The 21,775-nt window shown below is 34.4% G+C and overlaps 3 protein-coding genes and 1 pseudogene across 3 annotated transcripts; 1 reads left to right on the top strand and 3 right to left on the bottom strand.

The window, feature by feature from the left end:
* The first annotated feature begins 38 nt into the window (after positions 1-38).
* Positions 39-3,102, top strand: LOC110632163 (putative MO25-like protein At5g47540). Its single transcript, XM_058138179.1, has 11 exons — positions 39-410; positions 536-697; positions 821-939; positions 1,017-1,091; positions 1,263-1,356; positions 1,626-1,685; positions 2,052-2,120; positions 2,211-2,309; positions 2,409-2,453; positions 2,535-2,637; positions 2,842-3,102. Exons 1-11 carry the CDS (start codon positions 291-293, stop codon positions 2,949-2,951), a joined length of 1,056 nt encoding a protein of 351 aa, XP_057994162.1. The 5' UTR covers positions 39-290; the 3' UTR covers positions 2,952-3,102.
* A 599-nt stretch (positions 3,103-3,701) lies between these two features.
* LOC110632143 (MLO-like protein 4) lies at positions 3,702-14,413 on the bottom strand (annotated as a pseudogene).
* A 4,615-nt stretch (positions 14,414-19,028) lies between these two features.
* LOC110632183 (uncharacterized) lies at positions 19,029-20,751 on the bottom strand. Its single transcript, XM_058138701.1, has 3 exons — positions 19,908-20,751; positions 19,706-19,824; positions 19,029-19,618 (listed from the first exon to the last, which is right to left on the bottom strand). Exons 1-3 carry the CDS (start codon positions 20,749-20,751, stop codon positions 19,151-19,153), a joined length of 1,431 nt encoding a protein of 476 aa, XP_057994684.1. The 3' UTR covers positions 19,029-19,150.
* Positions 20,752-20,818: 67 nt separating this feature from the next.
* On the bottom strand, positions 20,819-21,775 carry LOC110632144 (uncharacterized). Its single transcript, XM_058138440.1, has one exon. It carries the CDS (start codon positions 21,773-21,775, stop codon positions 20,819-20,821), a length of 957 nt encoding a protein of 318 aa, XP_057994423.1.

The raw sequence follows: 21,775 nt of genomic DNA, 5'->3' as shown, positions 1-21,775 counted from the left end.
GAATGTAATTGGTTAATAAAAGACAACCATAGAAAGAATGATGCATGTTTCGAAGTACAAAACAAAGGCATTGCATTGTTAACATGATTTGTCAACCTTTCTAAATTTAACCAGTAATCTCTTCGCCCAAAAAAATGCTTTCACATCGCAAATATAACATTCCTTCTTCATTTTGATCTCTTTTTTCTTCTTCTTTCCCTGCAAACGTAACCATGTTGATGTCCCCAAAATACATAGAACGAAGGTATATGAAAAATGAATAGATAAATTTTTGTATATCAACAAAGAAGATGAAGGGGTTATTCAAATCAAAACCAAGGACGCCGGTGGAGGTGGTCCATCAAACACGAGAACTTCTCATCTATGCCGATAAGAATATGGAAACTCGTGAACGCAAACGCGAGGAAAAGGTTCTTTTTTTTTCGTTATTTTTGTTTGTTTCTCTTGAATATCATGCAAACACAAAGAAAAGAAAATTTCCAACATTTATCCAATATATACAGGTTAATATTGTATGATGTACATTGTTTGGCAGATGTCAGAGCTGAGTAAATTAATCTTAGAGATGAGGACAGTTCTATTTGGAAATGGTCAAAATGAGCCAAATTCTGATGCTTGTGCACAACTAACACAGGAGTTCTTCAAAGAGAACACATTTCACCTTCTCATTATTTGTCTCCCAAAACTTGATTTAGGGGTAAGTTTCAATTTTCAATTAACGAGGATGCATTTGCATGGTACTTAAGCTCATAATCGTAATATGATTACATCGGATTGATAATTCATTTGAATGTATATCTTGTGATTATCTTCCGTATAGACGCGTCAAAACGCCACTCATGTGATAGCAAATTTGCAAAGACAACGTGTTAATGGCCGAATGACTGCTTCTGAGTTCATGGAAAATAATTTGGATTTCATGGATATTTTGTTGCCTGGGTAAGATTTTGTTTTATTTAACAAATGAAATGATTTTAGGCAAATTCAAAGGTTTAACTAACAGATAATGTTTGTAGTTATCTAGACGGTGACATTGCTCTAACCTATGGTGCAATTTCAAGGGAGTGCATACGCCATCAATCTGTGGCTAGGTAATTAAGTATTATGATCTTTGTGGGTTCATAAATTTTTTTCAACCAAGTAAAACCATTTCAAAATAATTTAGGGCTTAAATGTTTCTTGAATTTGAAATTGCTAGATCCATGTTAATTAACAAGATACATGTTAAGTGTTGTAATAATTTACATTGTTTGATTTCTCAGATATGTCTTGGAATCAGAGCACATGAAGAAATTTTTTAATTATATACAGATTCCTAATTTTGACATAGCATCTGATGCTCAAGCAACTTTTAAAGTTAAGTATATGTTTAAATGAAACAAATTTCTTCCTCCTCTTTTGCTTTGTTACTCATATCAACATTATGAACATGTGCATAAAACTATATTTATTAATTATTATGGGATTTCTCTTATTGATGGATATTTTTGTCAAAGGTTGAATCACCCACTTCTTTCTTTAGGTTTTGTACTTCATTCAAGTTCATTTTGTCACCCATGATCATGTTGTTATTATTTTCCATCCTTTGCTTGTGCATGCTTCTAATGATTGTTATTTTTGAACAGGAGCTTTTAACTAGGCACAAATCTACTGTAGCTGAATTTCTTTCTAAAAACTATGACTGGGTAAGTTTTCTTAATTAATATTTCTGCTACATGTATGTCATATCCAATTACTTCGATAAAAATAATGATTAAATTAAGGATAATCCAATATGAAAGTTTGTTTTCATCTTTGTTAGAATCAATAACACTTAGGAGCAAATAATGGAAATTATAAATCATGTGTTATTATTCGTCTCTTATATTTATTTTCTTACACTAAACAATTGTTACTTGGATATATTAGTGAAATTTAATTAGTGGGCATTATTTCAAATTTATTAATGAAATGCAATTATTATGTGAATTTCTTGATTTACTATTTAAGCTACTTAGGGTATTTAAATATGAGATGATTGAAATTACTTATCTCTAATGTTGATGCTTCAGTTTTTTCAAGAATACAATTCTCAGTTGTTGGAATCTACCAATTATATAACCAGAAGACATGCTGTCAAGGTATTGTTATTCACAAACAATTTATGGTTTTTATTATCTTAATTGGTTTTATGTTCATGGTTTATAACATTACAATCATTTCCAATTAAGTTGCTGGGAGATATGTTGCTTGAACGCTCAAATTCTGCTGTGATGATACGCTATGTGAGCTCACTGGATAACATGAGAATCTTGATGAACCTTTTCAGGGTACTCTCTCTTTCATATTAAAACAAGCATTATGCATCTTTCCAAAAGGCTTTTTGCATTTTTAACTGTCATTACAGGCTTTGGTTCATCCATTTACAGGACTCAAAGAAGACCATACAACTGGAAACCTTTCATGTTTTCAAGGTCCAATAAAAGATGCTTTTTTTGAGCTCCTTTTTGTTTGTATATTATTCAAATTTAACTTTTCTTTTTTGATATTGATAGTTATTTATTGCAAATCAAAGTAAGCCTCCTGAAATCATTAGTGTACTTGTTACAAATAAAAGCAAGCTTCTTCGATTTTTTGGTGACTTCAACATTGATAAAGGTAAGTGACAATATAATTTTTTCTTTTATATGGGTTTTCATTGCTCTTGTTAATAGTGCATATTCTCAGCTTAATTCTTGAGAAAATGATATGGGAGGCTCTTGATTTTTCTTGATGGGATCTAAAATGCTCAATCCTTTCTTGGTTTTACCTGTGTGTGTGTGAGAGAGAGAGAGGATATTATTGTGTTTGATTTTGATGCAGATGATGAACAATTTGAAGCAGACAAAGCTGAAGTCATAAGAGAAATTGCCACTCTTGAAATTAGAGATCATTCTTGCGCAGACTCAGAGGATTCTGAGATTGAACCTTAATTGCTTTGATGTTTTGTTTACTATACTCCTACACCAGTACATATTTATAACATTTAGCATTTAGTTTCTGTTTACCGATGTTGTTGTATCCACATGAAACTGTAAACTTATCTAAGTTTTACCAAAATGATGGTTTTGTATAGATAGAAAACTCTTGGTACATGATGATAAATGAAAACATTTTCCTTGAAATTCGAAAAAACTCACCGTTTTATCTTTCATCCTCCCTATGAAAATGAATACATTTTCAACAAATACACATCGCAGCGTCCTAGAATTGCAACTTATTGGCCCCTCTTCCATGTTCCCTTATATTTTATTCATGTTTGAAGGAGATTTTTGAACATTGGTTTTATCAAATGTTGGTAGTCCCAAAAAGAATTTTTATTTTTATTATTTTTTTTTTTAGAGAGAAGAAAAGAGAGCAGAGGGAAAGGAGTCTGAGCTCGTATCTTATTAAAGGTTTGATTTTAGTCTCTAATAGATATGAGATGGCAAAATCTTTAACGGAAAAGTTTGCCTTGTTGAGAACAAAAGTTTCATTGTGGTTTGTAAATAGAGTATTTTATAATTTAGTTTTTTATTTTTAATGAGAAAAAATTAATTTTTAAAATATATTTTTATTAATAAAATAGACATCCTGTTAGAACACAAGATTTGTTTAAAGCAAGTCAAAAACAATGTTTAATGACCAACATGATTATCTTCAACAATATGATCAAGAAAAAGAAATTGTACCAAAAAAAAAAAAAAAGAAGAAAAAGAAATTGGATTCCGTGTCTGACCTACAAAGTGAAGTAATTTGAATAAACATCTTCTATCAAAACCTCCCAACTGTCCAAATTAACCATCATTTCTGCATAACAAGTTCATCCCCGGAGAAACAGCCTATTGAAACGAAAGATCATTTCCTTCGTCCTAACTATACATGCTCGGCTGATCTCGTGCCAATGCGCTCCACAAAACTTTTAGCTATATCCATCTTTCTTTTTTAGAAAAAGTGGGAAAAGAATAAGAAACTTAAACCAGGAATTCAAGGCTGTCAAATGAGGCTTTTATCACCTTTTAACATCATTTCTGGGATCATTATCATTATTATTATCATCGTCACTACTAGTATAGTCATAGCGACTATAAGAACAAAGTGGAAGCTCAAGCATCTCATTCCCAGGAAAATTTTTACTACTATTAGCTTGTGGGGTAGAGGCCTCTTGACATGAGGTTGGTGTATCTGGAACTGACATGTTTCCTTGCTTGCTGCTCGAGGCAGAATCATTGTTTTTTCGATTATGCATCATAGGACTTGAGGACTTGAATAATAAACCTTTCAGGTGTGCAGAAGTGGAATTATGTGAGGGCCTAAAAAATATGCCTTTCAGGTTTGAAGAAGAGGAACTATGCTTGGTCTTCACTCTCCGTTTCCATCCATATAGAGATTGCCTTACATTTTCAGAGATTACAGTTTTCTTGAACCTAGCATCCATCTACAATGCCATAAACCCGTAATGAGAGACAGAAAGAGCAGAACAAGAACCTGAAACAGGAAGAACAAAAAAGCCCCACCTGTGTAATGATTAGTTAGAGTGGGAATGTGATGAAGCTGCACCAGAACTGCGTGACTACCCTGCATCATTATAAGAACAAAACAATATTTTTGCTCCCTTTTTGTAGTCAGAATAAGCAATATTGGATTCAGTTTGATCAGAGAATATGCAGAGAGAGACAATAGTATACCCGAATATCAAACGGATTATAGCAAACAGTTCATTACTCATGAAACAAGAAAAATCTCTGATCTCCCACTGCAAATGGAAACTATATTTAGCACCACAAAATCTGAAATGCAGGGTATATATCTATCAAATATGAAGGAAGAATGAACTTATGAAGCACAAATTAATAGCCTTCCAAGCAATTATAGTCACTTTACAAGTGCATATAATTTTAGGACATTCTGAAAATTAGGATGGTGAATTCAGCACGCAAATTGAAGGAATGACCAATTTAACACAGTGGACTGGTCAAAACCTCTCTTTCATGGACAAAGGCTTTGTAGCCTGGTGGAAGTGTATTTGAGGTTCAATTCCTCAAGGATTTTGCCTAATTCTTTGTTACATTTTACTTATTGATATTTAATATGCTGTTATGCTTTGACAAGCATCAAAACCTTACCAGGGACCACATGAATGCTGCCATCTCAAATGAATTTTGCAAAAACAAATGATCATTAAAGGATAAGATTTCAATTATATAATAAAATTTCAAGACAACAAAGAATGTTATGCGTCACTGACCTGAAATGATATTAACTGAATTAACCACAAAAGAAGTTTCGGCTTCCCAAACGAAAAAAGCTCATTCTTCAGGTTTAACTGATGATTTCCCGACCTTGGAGCTGCATCCAATATTTCAACAGCCAGCTTGACCACTACCCGGTGAAGTTTTGTACCAATTAGCAGTATTAACTTTTATATTTCCAACAAAAAGAAGCATATCAATATAGAATTATCAAGTACATGAAGAAATCAAAGGAAACATGTTTGAGGACTTACAATGGCTGGAAGAAAGGAAAGCCAAAAGTAAATTTCAGTTTCTGAACAAAATCCAGAAAATTCATTTTTTCAGAAGGAAAAATGCAATCAAATTCCATAATAGTAAGGTTAAGAAAATTAGTTTGAACGCAATCCAGAATGTCCTAAATATATTTGATGTATTTTATGAGCAATTTGCCATAAATTATAAAACCGACACCAAGAATGGTTCTAATATAGAAATGATAAAATTTCACGCCTGAGGCATTAAAATTTTGCAGCAAAATTATATAACAAAAGCCTGAAAAAGAAAAAAGAAAATTTGTTATCTCTAACACATACGTTAAACCCACTCTCTAACACATATGTTAAACCCACTTAGACATCCAATTTCAATTGGCATGGAACTTCATTAATGTGATTTTGGATTCAGCTGGAAATGAAAACTCGTGAACACAAAGGAATGCAACTAAGATCTAAGATGGTTTTTCCTTGCTTCAACAGAATTCAAACACCATAACAGACAGCAAGGCAAATCTAAGACAGCCATTCAATGTGGTTTCCTGAAAAAATGCAAATTACCATGGAAATCCAGAAAAATGCAACACATAGCATAGATCCAGAGAGGCAAGCTGCAAGAGAAACACAAATGAGAGTAATCAATTTATTTTATAGGAAAAATAATAGCAAAGATTTTGATGTCTTCCTTAAATACTAAATGATTTCTAGAAGGCAGTCTACAAACAGAAAATACAGGAGCTACCACAAACTTCAATTAGCCTGTAATTTCAAAACATTCATGACAAAGATGATCACCATCTAAATGCGAATATTTGGAGCATAATACAATCAACTAGTACCAGAAATGCAGGTATAATGTTCACATTCAACTTTGTTGGGCTGCATGGTCTTGAATGAGGCATTTGGACACTTAGAATGAGTTTAATTATGCTATTAGCATATAATTGTTATTACCATGATGCAAGTAAAGGTTACAATTAGGACTGTCAAGTGGATTAGTAGGTGAAACTTTTTAGTATATTAGCTCAATGACATGCTATTTGCAAGACTTAGGAGCCTAAGAGATATTACCTAATGCCAACGATATCACGAAATTCTTCCTCCATGTTTCGAAGCATATAATTATGGAAATCGTATGTCAAAGGAAGTTCATGTGTCTACAAATAGGAAAAGATAAATTAAAGACATATTTTAATTTAGGTACTAGAAAAGTGTGCTCAGCCATGAATATGTATATGTGCGTGTGTGTGTGTGTGTGTGTGTGTGTGTGTGTGTGTGTAGTGTGATCTTATTCTTTTGAAAGGTATGTCCATAAGATCTCAGAAGCAAAAACAAGCTTTTTCTTCTGCTACTAAGTACTATGAAATACTTCATTTGCACCCACAAGGTGTTAAGTTTGTCTTTGTCATATAAATGATTCCCAGCAATACCAGCCCTGCCATCTGCTTAGAGTTGAGTTGATGTGCAGATTGACTCTAGAACTACTATTTGTGGAAACCGGAAAGATAATATCATAAGCATAATTCCTTGATCAAAATATATAAGAAAGAAAAAGTCTAGTGGGTTTGTAAAATACATACAGTGATAAATCCATATCGCAAAGCCATGTAATCAGAATTGTTTATAGAGCTCCAGAATTGGCGGCTGAAACAGAGCTGCAAATTTACATCTTATCAGTCAAGTAATTGAATTGCTCCAAGTCAAAAGAGTTCCAGGAAACAATAAATGAAGGGGATAAAAAAGCCTGTCTAGCTACATGCATTTGTAATCTGAATATGATCTAAAGCACAGAAACCTTTCAAAAAAGTTTTCAAAGAAATATCAATACTCAGAGAAAATTCAATTAAATGAATTAAGTAATATTTCATGAATTAGAAACAAGAAGAAATCACATAAATTTTCAAGGCACCAACATATGGATTCTGAATCTCCTAAGTAGAATATTCACCAAAAGAAAGAAAAGGAGAAGGTAGAGATTGAATGATGCTATCTTTATCATCAAGGCATTTAAAAAATAAAAAGCAAAATGTTAAGGTGAATTTTAGTTACCAATCCTACTCTAGATAGTAACCATTTAATCATTAGCATTTCAACAGAGTATATGCTTATCATAGACACTCTTTCATGGTGCAGTTATTGATGTATTCATAAGCAGTCATTCTTTCTTTTAGCAAGAACCGGCTCCTATGGTTGAAATTGATTAAGTCACAGCATTGATTAAGTAAAATTTTTATATGATTTAGTCCATTTGTTATACAACCATGAGTAGATAATTAGAAATCACAACAAAGGGGCAAATACAAATGAGTTTGAGCAAGTGAAAATACCAGCCAAAGAAGAACTCTGTACTGACTCCATGGATGGGAAGTGCGGTGAGAAATGAAAGTAGTTAATCGTGTCAGTCTTATATTAAACAATGCAGCTTGAAAAGAACCTGGAATTCAAGAAATTTAGGCAATTTATTTATGAAGGCATTCAAGAAATGGTAGACCCAAAAAAGAAAAGAAAAAAGCTCAATCATTTTGGACTATAAAATTCTGCACCATGTGCACTCTGAGTAGCCATATACTTAGCTTCTTGTTCCCAAATTCTCCAGCTATAAATATGCAAGAATTAAAATGGGAAGTCAAAGCTCTCTTTGGAAATGTTAATTTTTAAAGGGACAGAAATTATATTGGTGAGAGTATGCAACAACCTTAATCATGGCCAGGGCAATGGCAATAAAGTTATACAAAACATGGATTACGCCCAGGACAAACATCAAACGGTGAAGCTTCTCCAGACTTTCTTGTGATGCAAAAGACTCATGACCCTTCAAAACATATAACACGTTGATAGAAGTTAAGAGCAAGGTACAATTCTTCTTGCAAACATGTTATACGAACTTCTGTCACATTCAATGATGGATCTCCTATGAAAAAACAGTACCCATCCATGAAAATGGCTTGAAACTCCTACGTTTCTTGGATTATAAGATATACATGAAAATAGTGTATCGAGTGCACTGAACAAAATGTTTGCAAGAAAAAGAGTTACCTCAGGACAATGATCATGTTCATGCACCAGGGTGTACATCTCCTCTCTATCAGAGGAATCATTTGCATAACTTGAAGCTGAATCAAACCCGCCTTCCTCTAATTTTAAATTATCATTTATTGCACATGGGGAAAATCTGCTTCTCACCGCAGATGTTTTGATACAAATCTTGGCCACCACGACAACCCAATGACCCATCAACAATGACAGAAACCCAAAAAGCGTCATCTCTGCTCACAGATTCACCAATGACACAAAATATTTCAGGTAACATATAGATTTATCGAAGAAAACACGCTATTGGGACGCCCAATGAAATCTTGTTGCTTACCATCTTTGATCTTTTCCAGAGCTGAAAGTAGTGCTTTCCTCTTTGTCCTATCCAACCACTACTGAAAACAAAAGAAATTAGAAATTGGAGAAAAAGCCGGATAGATACACATGAAATGAAATTTCTTTTCTATTTTTTACCTTTCCAAACTGATCGAAAGCTCATTTCAGGTTGGGTTTGATTGCCAGTTGCCACTTTGAATTGGGGACTGCATCCACAGGGCATTCAAGAGACCATGCCAAGGGTGTTATGAACCAAATGAGCATGATGGGTTCCACTATAACAACACCTCCAAGACCGAATCATGCACGTTGAGAAGGAACCAACATGCCTTTGTCTTCTGCTTTTCACCTTTTCAATGCGTGTTTAATTGGGGATCATATGAACACCACATAACTCCTGCATAAATTAGTATTGATTAGGAGTCTTCATTGCTTTATTAATAAATCATCAATTTTTATTGCTTTTTTTAGGAGATTATTATCTTGTCTTCTTAAATAAGAGAACATCATAATTAAAATAAAATTATATCAATTGCCGATTCTAGTATAAGATTATTTGTTATCATAGATTACATTACAAACCATTTATCAAATTTCAGGTCGATTAAGATAATATAGTTAGTTTATAATTATTGGATCATGTATGATTTGTTCTTTCATTTTCTTCAATTTTAGCAGGATGGATTTGGTCTACAACAACCTAAAAAAGATTTGCAAATGATAACATTTGGCATGACTAAGTTGCAGCTAACTTTAACTTTATATTTTTATTTTTTTTTTTTCTTTTTTTTTTTTTTGAAAAATAGCCTTAATTAATCATAAAACAGTTTTTGGCAGCATTAAATTATTAATTAACTTGATATCCATTCCTTAACGCTTTGATCCTATGGAGTTTTGGTTTTTTTTATTTTCATTTGGCTCACAGTCCAGAAATTCCAATATAACTGTGCTAATATATCATCTATAGTATGATTGTTAATTAACAAGGTGTTAAGCTTTCTATCATTGAAAGAATCCTGTCATGACCCAACCTATGGGTCGGATCGGAACTAGGACCTGGGCCAACATAAAACTTCCGAGGCCTGCAGTAAGTCTTATTGTTCTCAATCCATAACCAATGATCAAAAACTTAGACTCAACATGTAAATAAAATAAAATAAAATAAAATATTTTTATTCGGGTCAACCCAATTCGATAATCATAAAAAACTGAAGTCAGAGGAGCCCCACTCAACCCTAATAACATCACTTACAAATTATTTAAATACCATTCAAATCTTCATTTATTAATCTCAAGAATTTAAATTAACACGATTTCTAACAAGGTCCATACTACTACTAACACATGCGGAGTTCTAGATTTCAATTTTAGAAAAATAATAAAACAATTAAATAACCAATGTTAAACCTGCAAAGAAGAAAATAGGTTGCTCTGTCAAAGAACTCCTTCAGTAGTCTGGAAAAAATAGGTGAACAGGAGTAAGCGTTCGACACAGAGAGTAAAATACAAATTTTAACCATAATTTCTATAACTATCTAAAGTTAAAGCATCCTAAAGAGTGGAATGCAATACTTTCATAGTTTTCATACGAATTATATCATAACAACAAAATGGCAATTTGGAGCACTCACCCACTCAACACTGTTCAAACAGTACATATATGGGAGCTGATCCCCCTATACAGCTCTCTTAATCTAACCTCTGCTAGCGAGTGTCTCTCAAGCCGGACTTTCGCTTAATAAATCAAATGCGGGGTCCAAGCGAGTGTCTCTCAAGTCATGTCTACCCCGACTTATCCATAAAGGACCGGGCCCAGCGAGTGTCTCTCAAGCCGTGTCTACCCGTCCTGTCCGTATCCAATACCATATCACACGCACGCCAACGCACGCACACTGCTCCAAATTACCACAAATAACATCCATGGCACTTCATTAATTATGAATGCAATATAAAACGTGCCTAGTGTTTAACCACATAGATACATATTTATAAGAGATGCATGGGCATGCTTGAACATATAATAATATTGAAATTATAATTAAAATTAATATTTTACTCACTATACACTAAGGACTATTGTGGCTGCTGAATGGAGGAAAATAGCTGATATCGATCACCTAATTAATTATATTATAAATTTACTAGTAGTAAGTCAAAATAAAACTCTAAAGAGACAACAGCTATTGTGGCTGCTGAACGGAGGAAAATAGCTGACCTCGATCACCTAATTAATTATATTATAAATTTATTAGTACTAAGTCAAAATAAAACTCTAAAGAGACAACAGGCAGCCTAATTCATATCGAAAATCCGGCAGAGTTTTCCCTATACCTGGGACTTACCCAACCTATAAAAATGCTTCAAATAATACTTCTAAACTCAACCCATATCTCATCATCATTATATGGCATCTCCTGGGCCTTCCAAATTAGGCAATACTCACAATCTTAAAATTACGTTTTAGTTCTTATAATTGATATTTTGTAAAAATCCACTCAAACAAGCTCTAAAAATTCTAAAATTTTGCTCCGCGGTCCTTATCAATATTATAAAGCTATTGCAAAAAGAATCAAAACTTTCTGATCATCCACGAATATTTTATGAATTTTATTCTAACCCAGTACAAGACAAAAATTGAGTAATATAGAGTTCGGATTTACCTATGTCAAATCTGACATTTGGAATGTGTGCAGAATATCTGAAAACGCTTGGATTGACTATAATATCGACCACGTTCTGAGACCGGCCGCCAGGTAGCCGGATCTGACTGAAAATGCGGTTCCGATGCTGGTGAGCTATCCTCGATCCGATTGCACCTAAATTAATTCCAAATTTTATTAATAATTATCATAAAATTATTTTTAAATTTTGGAAATCGAAAAAGTTCAAAAATCTCACCAAGCGATCTGAACCGTCCGATTATCGCCTTTTTAAACGATGTCTGATTAGAGCGGGACCGGTCCTATCTTAAAGATTTCACCGTCCTGAGTCCATCGGTGGTCTCGAATTTTTGATCCGACTGTCGGATCGCCAGGAAATGATCCGTAACCGATGAAACTCACATGATTTTTTCTCAACTTTTCCTTGCCAGATCATCTCTCTCCAGCCACCAATGGAGGTGAGGCTAGTTGGGTCTTGAAACTTGCTGTGCCAGGAGTTGAACAAGCCCTCCCTTTCCAGAAACAACCATCGGACGACGCCAGAATGAAGCCAGAAAGTAGTTGCCTCGCACACGCATCTGTCTCCCTCTCCCTCCTTTCTTGCTGCTATGGTGGTCCTTGCCGGTGTCTATGGTTGCTGGAGGGTGGCTGGTCAGTGTTAGGGGTTGCTAGGGAAGGCGGCTGGAACCTTGGCTGGCGGTGATGGTGGTTGGCCGAAGCAAAGAATGGGAGAGAAGATGAGGGAACAGGAAAGAGAAAAGAAATGTAGGGGTTGTTGTTCCCGTTTCTGGTTCTTTCATTTTTCTTTTTCTTTTTTTTTTTGTGATTGACAAATGAGGGTGCACTGCAACTGAAATTGCAGCTGTCACGTCACCCTTATTATATATATATATATATATATATATAATATTTTATTTAAAACACTTTATCAAATCTCTAATCAAATCAATATTAAGATATTATTAATGTTTATAATAAACTCTTACTTCATAAATTAATTAAACATAATAATATTATTAATAATAATGAGAATAATTACATTAAATTTAAAAATATTTAAACATAAAATTACAATAAAAATTTAATATTTCTAAAGATTAAATCCAAAATAATTTTATAATGTATTAAAATGACTAAACAATTTTTAAGCAATTAAATACATAAATTATTTATTCTTTAGCTAATAATAAGATCAAGCACAACTTAATAAATTGTTTAAATCAATAAAATAATATTAAAATAATATTAATTTTATAATTTATATTTTTATATAAGAATTCGGATTGTTACATTCGTCCCCCTTAAGAAAAATTCGTCATCAAATTTTCAAATAAACAAGGGATAAGGAAAGAGGGCTATTGGGATAGGTGCGAGCATTTACTCCTTCAGCTAAGCAAAATAATTAAAACACTTTATTCTCCAAACTCTTCGAGCACTAGAGATCGCATTCCTCTACTCTCTGATTTTACTGTAGTGTCCTAGCTGTCATCATATTTTACTAGAGATGCTCTTATCTCTTAACTATTCATTGACTATTTTTCTGACATCTCAAGTATTCACTATACCTCTCTGTACTTGACTTGATGTCTCTTAACTTTAATCAACCTTGGCGCTTACCCCTCAGCCTTTTACTTTCTAAGGACACGACTTATGTTCCTTATCTTACAATATTCTATAAGATGTATTCTGTAGCACCTATTATAGGCATCTTTATTCTAAATCTTTACTTGTCCTTTGACCTTAACGGTTAGTACCTGTGCATCTTCTCACTTTCATGATACTTCAAATTTCCAATCTACTTATGTCATTACTAAGGTCCTCAGATTAACTTCTGTCCATCTTATGTAATTAGTTATGTAGAGTTCCATCTCAGTGTTGAACATCCATATTCTATCTATCAAACTAGAAAGTGGAATGGGTCTCTTCTTTGACCTATCAAAAGTCTACGTATTCCTAAGCCATCCAGTCAAAACAACTTATCATATCCTACTCCTTTTCTGAAAAGAGAGTTACTTGCCTTATGCTTGAAATTTCTTACTATCTGACGTGCTTCCTGACACATTGGTATTTAAATCGAGACTCCATCATTCTTTTAACTTACCATCTTACCATAATTTATTTTAAATATCCCCTAGTGTGTCCCTAGCATACTTATTCCTTCTTATTCTCATCATTGTAACTAAATCTATTGAGCTCTTCTCCTATCATTTGGATCTTATCCACTTCCTTTTTCTGTTTTTGCTATTGTTGATATCCTTTCAACCTACCGTACTTATTCTTTAACCTTTATCCTCTCTCATTCTTATACTTTTTTCCTTCAAGGATGTCCATCCCATCATCAATTTTAGCCTTCCTTTTATTTTTTAGTCCTATCTTGATTACTAGTTCCATTACTTCTAGAATTTTAATATTATGATTGACTCCTACTAGCACATCCTTCACATTATGTAACACTTGTAATTAACCATAGAAAATTCTTTTTGTATCCCCTTTCCCAACTTAACTATCAGAACATTATCATTCTCCACCTTCCTTAGTAGGAAATTGCTCATCCCGGATTGATAGGAGACCTAGAAACTATAAGTTCCATCTGTACTAACACAACTGTGGGAAATGTATGTCACGCCTTAATTCCAAACAAGATACTTCACATGTTCATTCTTCTTAATATAATCACATATACTGCCCACAGCTTTCCAAACTTCAGCCTCAACTTTTTCCATTAGCAACAATTTCATCTATTGAAACTCATCCACAATTAGTACTTCTTCTAGCTCATAGTTTAAAACGGTTGCAAGCCTTGGTAGCTAACTCAATTTAACTCTTGTCACTACTCTTATCATCCTTTCATACTTAACATTAGGTATGCACTTACCGTCATTCTCATATTAGGAGATTGTGTATGAATTAATGCTTACCAAACTCTCAAATAACTAGGTCTTCTTTACTCAGTCTTTGTTCCTTATATAACCCTCTAGAACCAAAAGCACGAGCTAAACTTGAAGAGAAAGAAAAATATCTTCTTACAGTCAATTATGCCCGATTGTCCATATAATAACGTTTAACCTATGTTTCTTGGTCTTTCTCTTCAAATTTCATCATCTCCTAGCATAATTGTGCTCTACCTATAAGGTATCATCTGCATGAACCATTTACCGTACCATTGTTCTTTTGACATAACATTTTATAATTCATTAACTTTACTTATACTCGATCTATGATTCATACCTATCATCATTTATATTGCACCCTTAACTTTTGTTGAATCCTGAAAGATTTATTGTAATGGCCCGGCCCACTAGTGATATTGTCCGCTCTGGACCGAAGCCCTCACGGTTTTAAAACGCGTCACTAGGGGTTACGAACCACCAACTTATAAACCCAGCATCTCTCCCGTGTTTTGTCAATGTGGGATTTGCCTAGGGTGTTACAATCCACCCCCCTTATGGGACTCAGCGTCCTCGCTGAGGTTTGCCCCACCATCGTTCAAGGTTGCACGCGGAGCGGCTCTGATACCATAAATGTAATGGCCCGGCCCACTAGTGATATTGTCCGCTCTGGACCGAAGCCCTCACGGTTTTAAAACGCGTCACTAGGGGTTACGAACCACCAACTTATAAACCCAGCATCTCTCAATTGTTTTGTCAATGTGGGATTTGCCTAGGGTGTTACATTTATCTCACTAATAGATTCTTTCAGCACTAATTCCACCATTACCTATGGTCATTAATTTGATCCTTGAACTTTTTAATGGTTTATAACCACCTATACTTTTCGCTTTTCTTTCTACCACTACTGTTGTTCTGTCATTATTGCTTCACTGCAAAGTGATTCCGTCGATCACACTGAAAATATCTGTCTAACTCCAATTTTATACTCTAGGTCTCACCATTCTAAATTTTAACATCAAGCCTCTGTGACATTATCCCTCATTCTTTTCCCTCATCTTGCATATTTAAATCCCTTTTTTTAACTAGGGGTTACGAACCACCAACTTATAAACCCAGCATCTCTCAATTGTTTTGTCGATGTGGGATTTGCCTAGGGTGTTACATTTATCTCACTAATAGATTCTTTCAGCACTAATTCCACCCTTACCTATGGTCATTAATTTGATCCTTGAACTTTTTAATGGTTTATAACCACCTATACTTTTCGCTTTTCTTTCTACCACTACTGTTGTTCTGTCATTATTGCTTCACTGCAAAGTGATTCCGTCGATCACACTGAAAATATCTGTCTAACTCCAATTTTATACTCTAGGTCTCACCATTCTAAATTTTAACATCAAGCCTCTGTGACATTATCCCTCATTCTTTTCCCTCATCTTGCATATTTAAATCCCTTTTTTTAACTTTTATCCAGCTTACTCCCACTGCTCTTGCTTCTTTATCTGATAATACAATTCAAGTTACCACAGCACGCTCAATAATTAAATTAGGTCGCACACCTCACCTAATTTTCATTATACTGTCAACAACCAAAAAGGTTCTTATATCATTGCCCCATTATCCTACCTTGGGGGTAGAAAACAAATAAGGTATAATCTAGATCCTGTAACTCTAAGCTCTAGGTTCAGTCTCCTAACACTACATCAATTATGACCTGCTCTAAGTCCTGTACTTCTGGGTTCCATAACTTGACAATGTCCTTCGTAATGCCATCCTTTTCTACGCTCTCTATCCTTACTTTTTTTGTTTATCTCGTTTACCCTTCTTAAAACCACATTCACCTCCTTGGTATCTTGGCTCTATTCTTCATAATCTTATCCTAATCTGTTTTTCCCGTTTATTCTTTAGCCAACTCTTTTATCTTACCCAAATATGAACTTTCACTCTTCCATTCTTTAGCTCTGTTTTCTTTTTGAACCTGATTGTCATGTCAGAAACTTATACCTTTCCACTATCCCTACCACGTCATTTATACCTCAATGTTACTTAGAATTGATCCTCTAACTACCCTAACTAGACTTTTACTAGCATTCAGGCTATCTCTCCTGTTGCATTTGAACTGCACTCCATCTATATATATATATATATATATATATACATATTCAATGATTTATCGATGCTAACTTTTGTCCTTTTTCTTTTACTTTATTTGGAGTATATTTTTGTCTTAAGCATTAAGAAGCTAAGGATGAACTTAGAGAATAACAGTCATACTTCTCCTGTGTGATCTCTGTTCTTACCCTTTTGGACTACATACTACCCCCTACTACCTTAGGGAGGGGATTTGTAGCAACTCTAATTTCTCATATCTATTTAATTAGCTGAAACTTAAAATACTAGGTATCCAAACCCATAATTCAATTTAAAGACTTACATACATCTTGATCTCACATCTTATGATTCCTATATGAAACTTGTACTCTCTCCAGAACACCTGGGCTAATAACTCTCTATCTCATGCAACAGTCCCATCTGGGACACTATTCCATAAGTCATCATTATCAGTAATAACCTTCCATCCCTTCTGAGAAGATAGGATTATACCCTAACTTACTGCAACAAAGGTACTACATCTACCACCTTGCCAAAATCATGTCAAATTAATGACTCTCTTATCATATCATAGCTCTGTAAGTCATCAATTCACAGTTCCGACCTTCTCTAAGTAGTAAGGTTGTACTTTACACCTTGCTGATACACACAAGGTATACTATTCTCACTAACCTCTAAGCAAAACGTCTATCGTACTGCAAAAACCATCCAAAATTCCATACCAAAGACCAGATGGTCTCACTCTATAGATGTCACCTTTACTTTGCAACTAATTCGCAACCTTTGGTCCGATGGCAACTCTTGATGTAACTCTAGCTTATGCTAAGGTAAACAAGTAGCTGGCTCTAGTTACCACCCAACTGTGACCTTTCGATATTCTAGCTCTAGATCCCTAACTAGGAGTTCCCAACTCCTCTACAGATATAGAACTTTATTCTGGCATAATTGTACCAAAACAGAGGCCATCTGCAAACACCCTCATTATGGAGCACCACGGGGATGGACACAGCTCTACACAATAATCCCATGTCTGTACTGTAATCTGCAGCTTACAGCACAAGCATCGAGAATATTACATAGTTACTACGGTACGTCTACGTCCTAACAGACTAGGTCTCCCAATCTCTTATCTCTCTTGAATCTACTGATATCATAAACTTACTCTGACTGGATCATCCACTGACGACTACTAGCAGTGGTATCCTCACCCTTATCTAGGCCAACTGTACCATCAAAACTCACTTTTATGTACTCGTGCCTAGCACTAGATAGGCACAACACTTAGACCCATACGGATAGGAACATAGCATTTCTTGAAGTACATATTTCCATGACAGACATAAACACATCTGCTAAATCTATTTCACGTCTCTATGTACTCCACAAAAATTAAGATACTAAATAAAGCACTCTTATATTACCCAGGGTATAACGCAGAAGCTAGAAACAAGGAGTTACAGAAAAAGACGAAACAGAATCCTATACTCCACATGTGACAACTCTGAGTGCACATTTTCCCATGAATCTAAAGCCTAAGCTCTGATACTAACTTTGTAATGACCTAACCTATAGGCCGGACCGGCACTAGGACCTGGGCCGGCATAAAGCCCTCGAGGCCCATAGTAAACCTTACTGTTCTCAATCCATAACCAAGGCCCAAAAACTTAGGCCCAACATGTAAATAAAATTAAATAAAATAAAATATTTTTATTCAGGTCAATCCAATCTAATAACCATAAAAAACTGAAATTAGGAGAGCCCCGCTCAACTCTGATACTATAACTTATAAATTGTTTAAATACCATATAAATTTTCATTTATTAATCTCAAGAATTTAAATTAACACGATTTCTAGGTCCATACTACTACTAACACATGCGGAGTTCTAGATTTCAAATTTAGAAAAATAATAAAACAATTAAATAACCGACGTTAAACCTGCAAGGAAGAAAACAGGTTGTTTTGTAAAAGAATTTCTCCTGTAGTCTGGAAAAAAATAGGTGAACAGGAGTGAGCGTTCGACTCAGAGAGTAAAATACCAATTTTAATCACAATTTCTATAGCTATCTAAAGTTAATATATCCTAAAGAGTGGAATGCAACACCTTCATAGTTTTCATACGAATCACATCACAACAGCAAAAAGGCAATTTGGAGCACTCACCCACCCAACACTGTTCAAATATGGGAGTTGATCCCCTATACAGCTCTCTTAATCCAACATCTGCCAGCGAGTGTCTCTCAAGCTAGACTTTTGCTTAATAAACCAAATGCGGGGTCCCAGCGAGTGTCTCTCAAGCCGTGTCTACTCCGACTTATCCATAAAGGACCGGGCATAGTTATCAAAGGCTCAAGGCGCACCGAGACGTCAAGGTGTCTTGGAGCCTAGGCGCAAAGCGCAAGGCGCAGGCGCGCGCTCAAGAGAGTCAAGACGCAAAAATAAAAAATATATATTAAAAATAAAAAAATTATAATTATGCTATCACACCTCAAGTAACATAAAACTATATAATAATAACTAACAAATATGCAAGAAATAATTAGTTTATAATCCAAAAGAGATAAAAATAAACTACTAAAAATTAAAGTTTAATAAACTAGTAAACTACTAAATGTTCAATCCACATCAATAGAAATATCAAAATCCTCTTCATCTTCTTCATCATCTTCATTATCCTCCTCATACTCATCTTCCAAATTAACATCTTCATCATCATCATTTTCTTCCTCGTCTTCAAGAAGTGAAGAAGTACGAGTGGATGATGCTTTTCTTTTTTGCTGTGATGTAGATGCAACATTTTTCCCTTTGCTTAATCTAGTGTTGTAAGCATTCTCTTCAGCTCCAGTAGTTGCAGCAACCACATTCCATGTCAAATCATCATCTTCAAAAACAAGTTTATCTCTGTCCATCTCTTCCTCCATTTGACCCATCAACCATTCATTACTATCATCAATGTCTTTCAATGAGATGGGGTCAATGCGGTCACGTGCATCATATCTACGCTTTAATGACCGAATGTACTTGACAAACACCAAATCATTCAAGCGATTTTGAGCTAGTCTATTTCTTTTTTTACTGTGAATCTGCAAAATATAACAATTTTAATAAGTATAATTTTTGAAAGAACAAATGAAAGGTATAATTCTTAAGGGAGATGTTTTGTCACTTACATGCTCAAAGATGCTCCAATTACGCTCACAACCAGATGCACTACAAGTGAGGCTAAGCACTTTAACAGCAAAATTTCTCAAATTTGGAGTTGTTGCTCCATAAGTTAGCCACCATGTAGCTAATGAAAAAATAATACATATTAATTATTATTCAAAAATATTGCAATATGAGATTACATGCTTATGGATAAAATTATATTACCTGGAGATACTTTCTTTCTATTCCTAATTGCCATATCCATCCCAAAGATATCTTCAGCATTTTGATAAAAAGGTAATTGTGCTATTATTTTGTCTTCCTCTTCTTTGCTTGGAATCAACCTTGCTACAACTTGGTATAAACCGGTAACAACCTCAACATCTTCATTAATTTTCTCATTTGAATAAAAAAATTCAGGATTCAAATAATATCCAGCTGCGTGCAAAGGTCGATGGAGTTGGCTTTCCCATCGTTTATCAATAATCTCAAAAATTGTCATATATTTTTCTTCATTTTCATCAAATGACTTTGCAATTGCTTCTTTAGCCCTATCCATCGCCTCATAAATATATCCCATTATAGGCATTTTCTCACCATCAACTAATCTAAGCACACGAACTAATGAACCAAATATCTTTAAGATATAAACAATATTAGTCCAAAAAGTAGGCATCATGACAATACTGTATACTTTTTTACCAGACAGTTCTTTTGCCCACTTACTTTTGGTCCATTCCTCTGAGGTAAACATCTTTCTCAAATTCGCCTTGTGCTTATGTATACGTTGAAGGGTGAGAAAAGCAGTTGCAAATCTTGTGACAACTGGCCTAATTAGCTCTCTTTCACCAGTAAAGTGCCACAACATGTTCACCACACCTGGACGAATGTAAATATATCCATTCAATGTCACTGCCCTTTTAATTGTGTTATGAATTTTGGGAATTTTTCCAATATCTTCTAGCATCAAATCTAGGCAATGAGCAGCACAAGGAGTCCAATACAAATGAGGACACTTTGTTTCTAACAACTTCCCTAAAAACAAAACAAATATGATAGCAAGTAGCATAAATATTAAATAAATTATTTACTTACAATTAAATTAAACTATCTAATTATAGTAAGAATAAAAACTCTTAATTACCTGCAAGCACATAATTGCTAACATTATCTATCACAACTTGAACCACATTAGCCTCTCCAACACGCTCTACAAATCTATTAAGCAGGTCATACATCTTATCACCAGTTTTTGAGTACTCTGAAGCATCAACAGATTCCATGAAAACAGTTCTCTTTGGCGAATTCACCAAGAAATTAATCAAAGTCTTTTGTTTTTTATTAGTCCAACCATCTGCCATTATAGAACAACCATACTTTGCCCATTCTTCTTCATAGGACTTTAATGAATTCTTCACCTCAGCAGCTTCTTCATTCAATAAGGTAACCCGCACCTCATGAAAACTAGGTGCTTTCATACCAATCCCAAATTGTCCAACAGACTCCACCATAACTTGAAAACTTGGATAATTGACAGAATTAAAAGGAATTTTCGCATCATACATCCATCGAGCTATATCCTTACATGCTTTTTTTCGCAATTCTTTTTTACATGCCTCATTAATAGTGGTTTGCTTCAGCTTTGAATTTTTTCTATCTTGTACTGCCTTTGCAGCACTTTTGGCAAAATATAAATCTATTGGACCCTTTGTCCTTGCCTTCTTTTGAACGTTACTATTTCCTTTTGAGCCTCTAAGAATTGTCCCAACATCATCTTCATCTTCATCATCTTCAAGAATTTCAACATCCTCATAATTAGGCAATTTATCTAAGGTCTTTGCTGAAGTCTTTTGCTGCATATACTCTTGTAGCTCTTCACGCACATGTGTTGGACACTTCTTACACATTGTAGCATTTCGAAATCCTCCAACTAAATGCTGTTTAGCTCGAAATATCCCTCCTTTTGTAACTTTGCTACAAAAGTTACAAGCAACATCATTTCTTTTGTTTGGATTCACCAAGTGGACATATTTCCATGCGGGATCTTTGTTGCTATTGTCAATTTTAGCAGCGGTAGATGCTTCCGATTCCAT

Source organism: Hevea brasiliensis, chromosome 16 (genome assembly GCF_030052815.1).
Source record: "Hevea brasiliensis isolate MT/VB/25A 57/8 chromosome 16, ASM3005281v1, whole genome shotgun sequence".
Classification (NCBI taxonomy): domain Eukaryota; kingdom Viridiplantae; phylum Streptophyta; class Magnoliopsida; order Malpighiales; family Euphorbiaceae; genus Hevea; species Hevea brasiliensis.
This window is presented reverse-complemented; position numbering and strand designations above follow the sequence as displayed.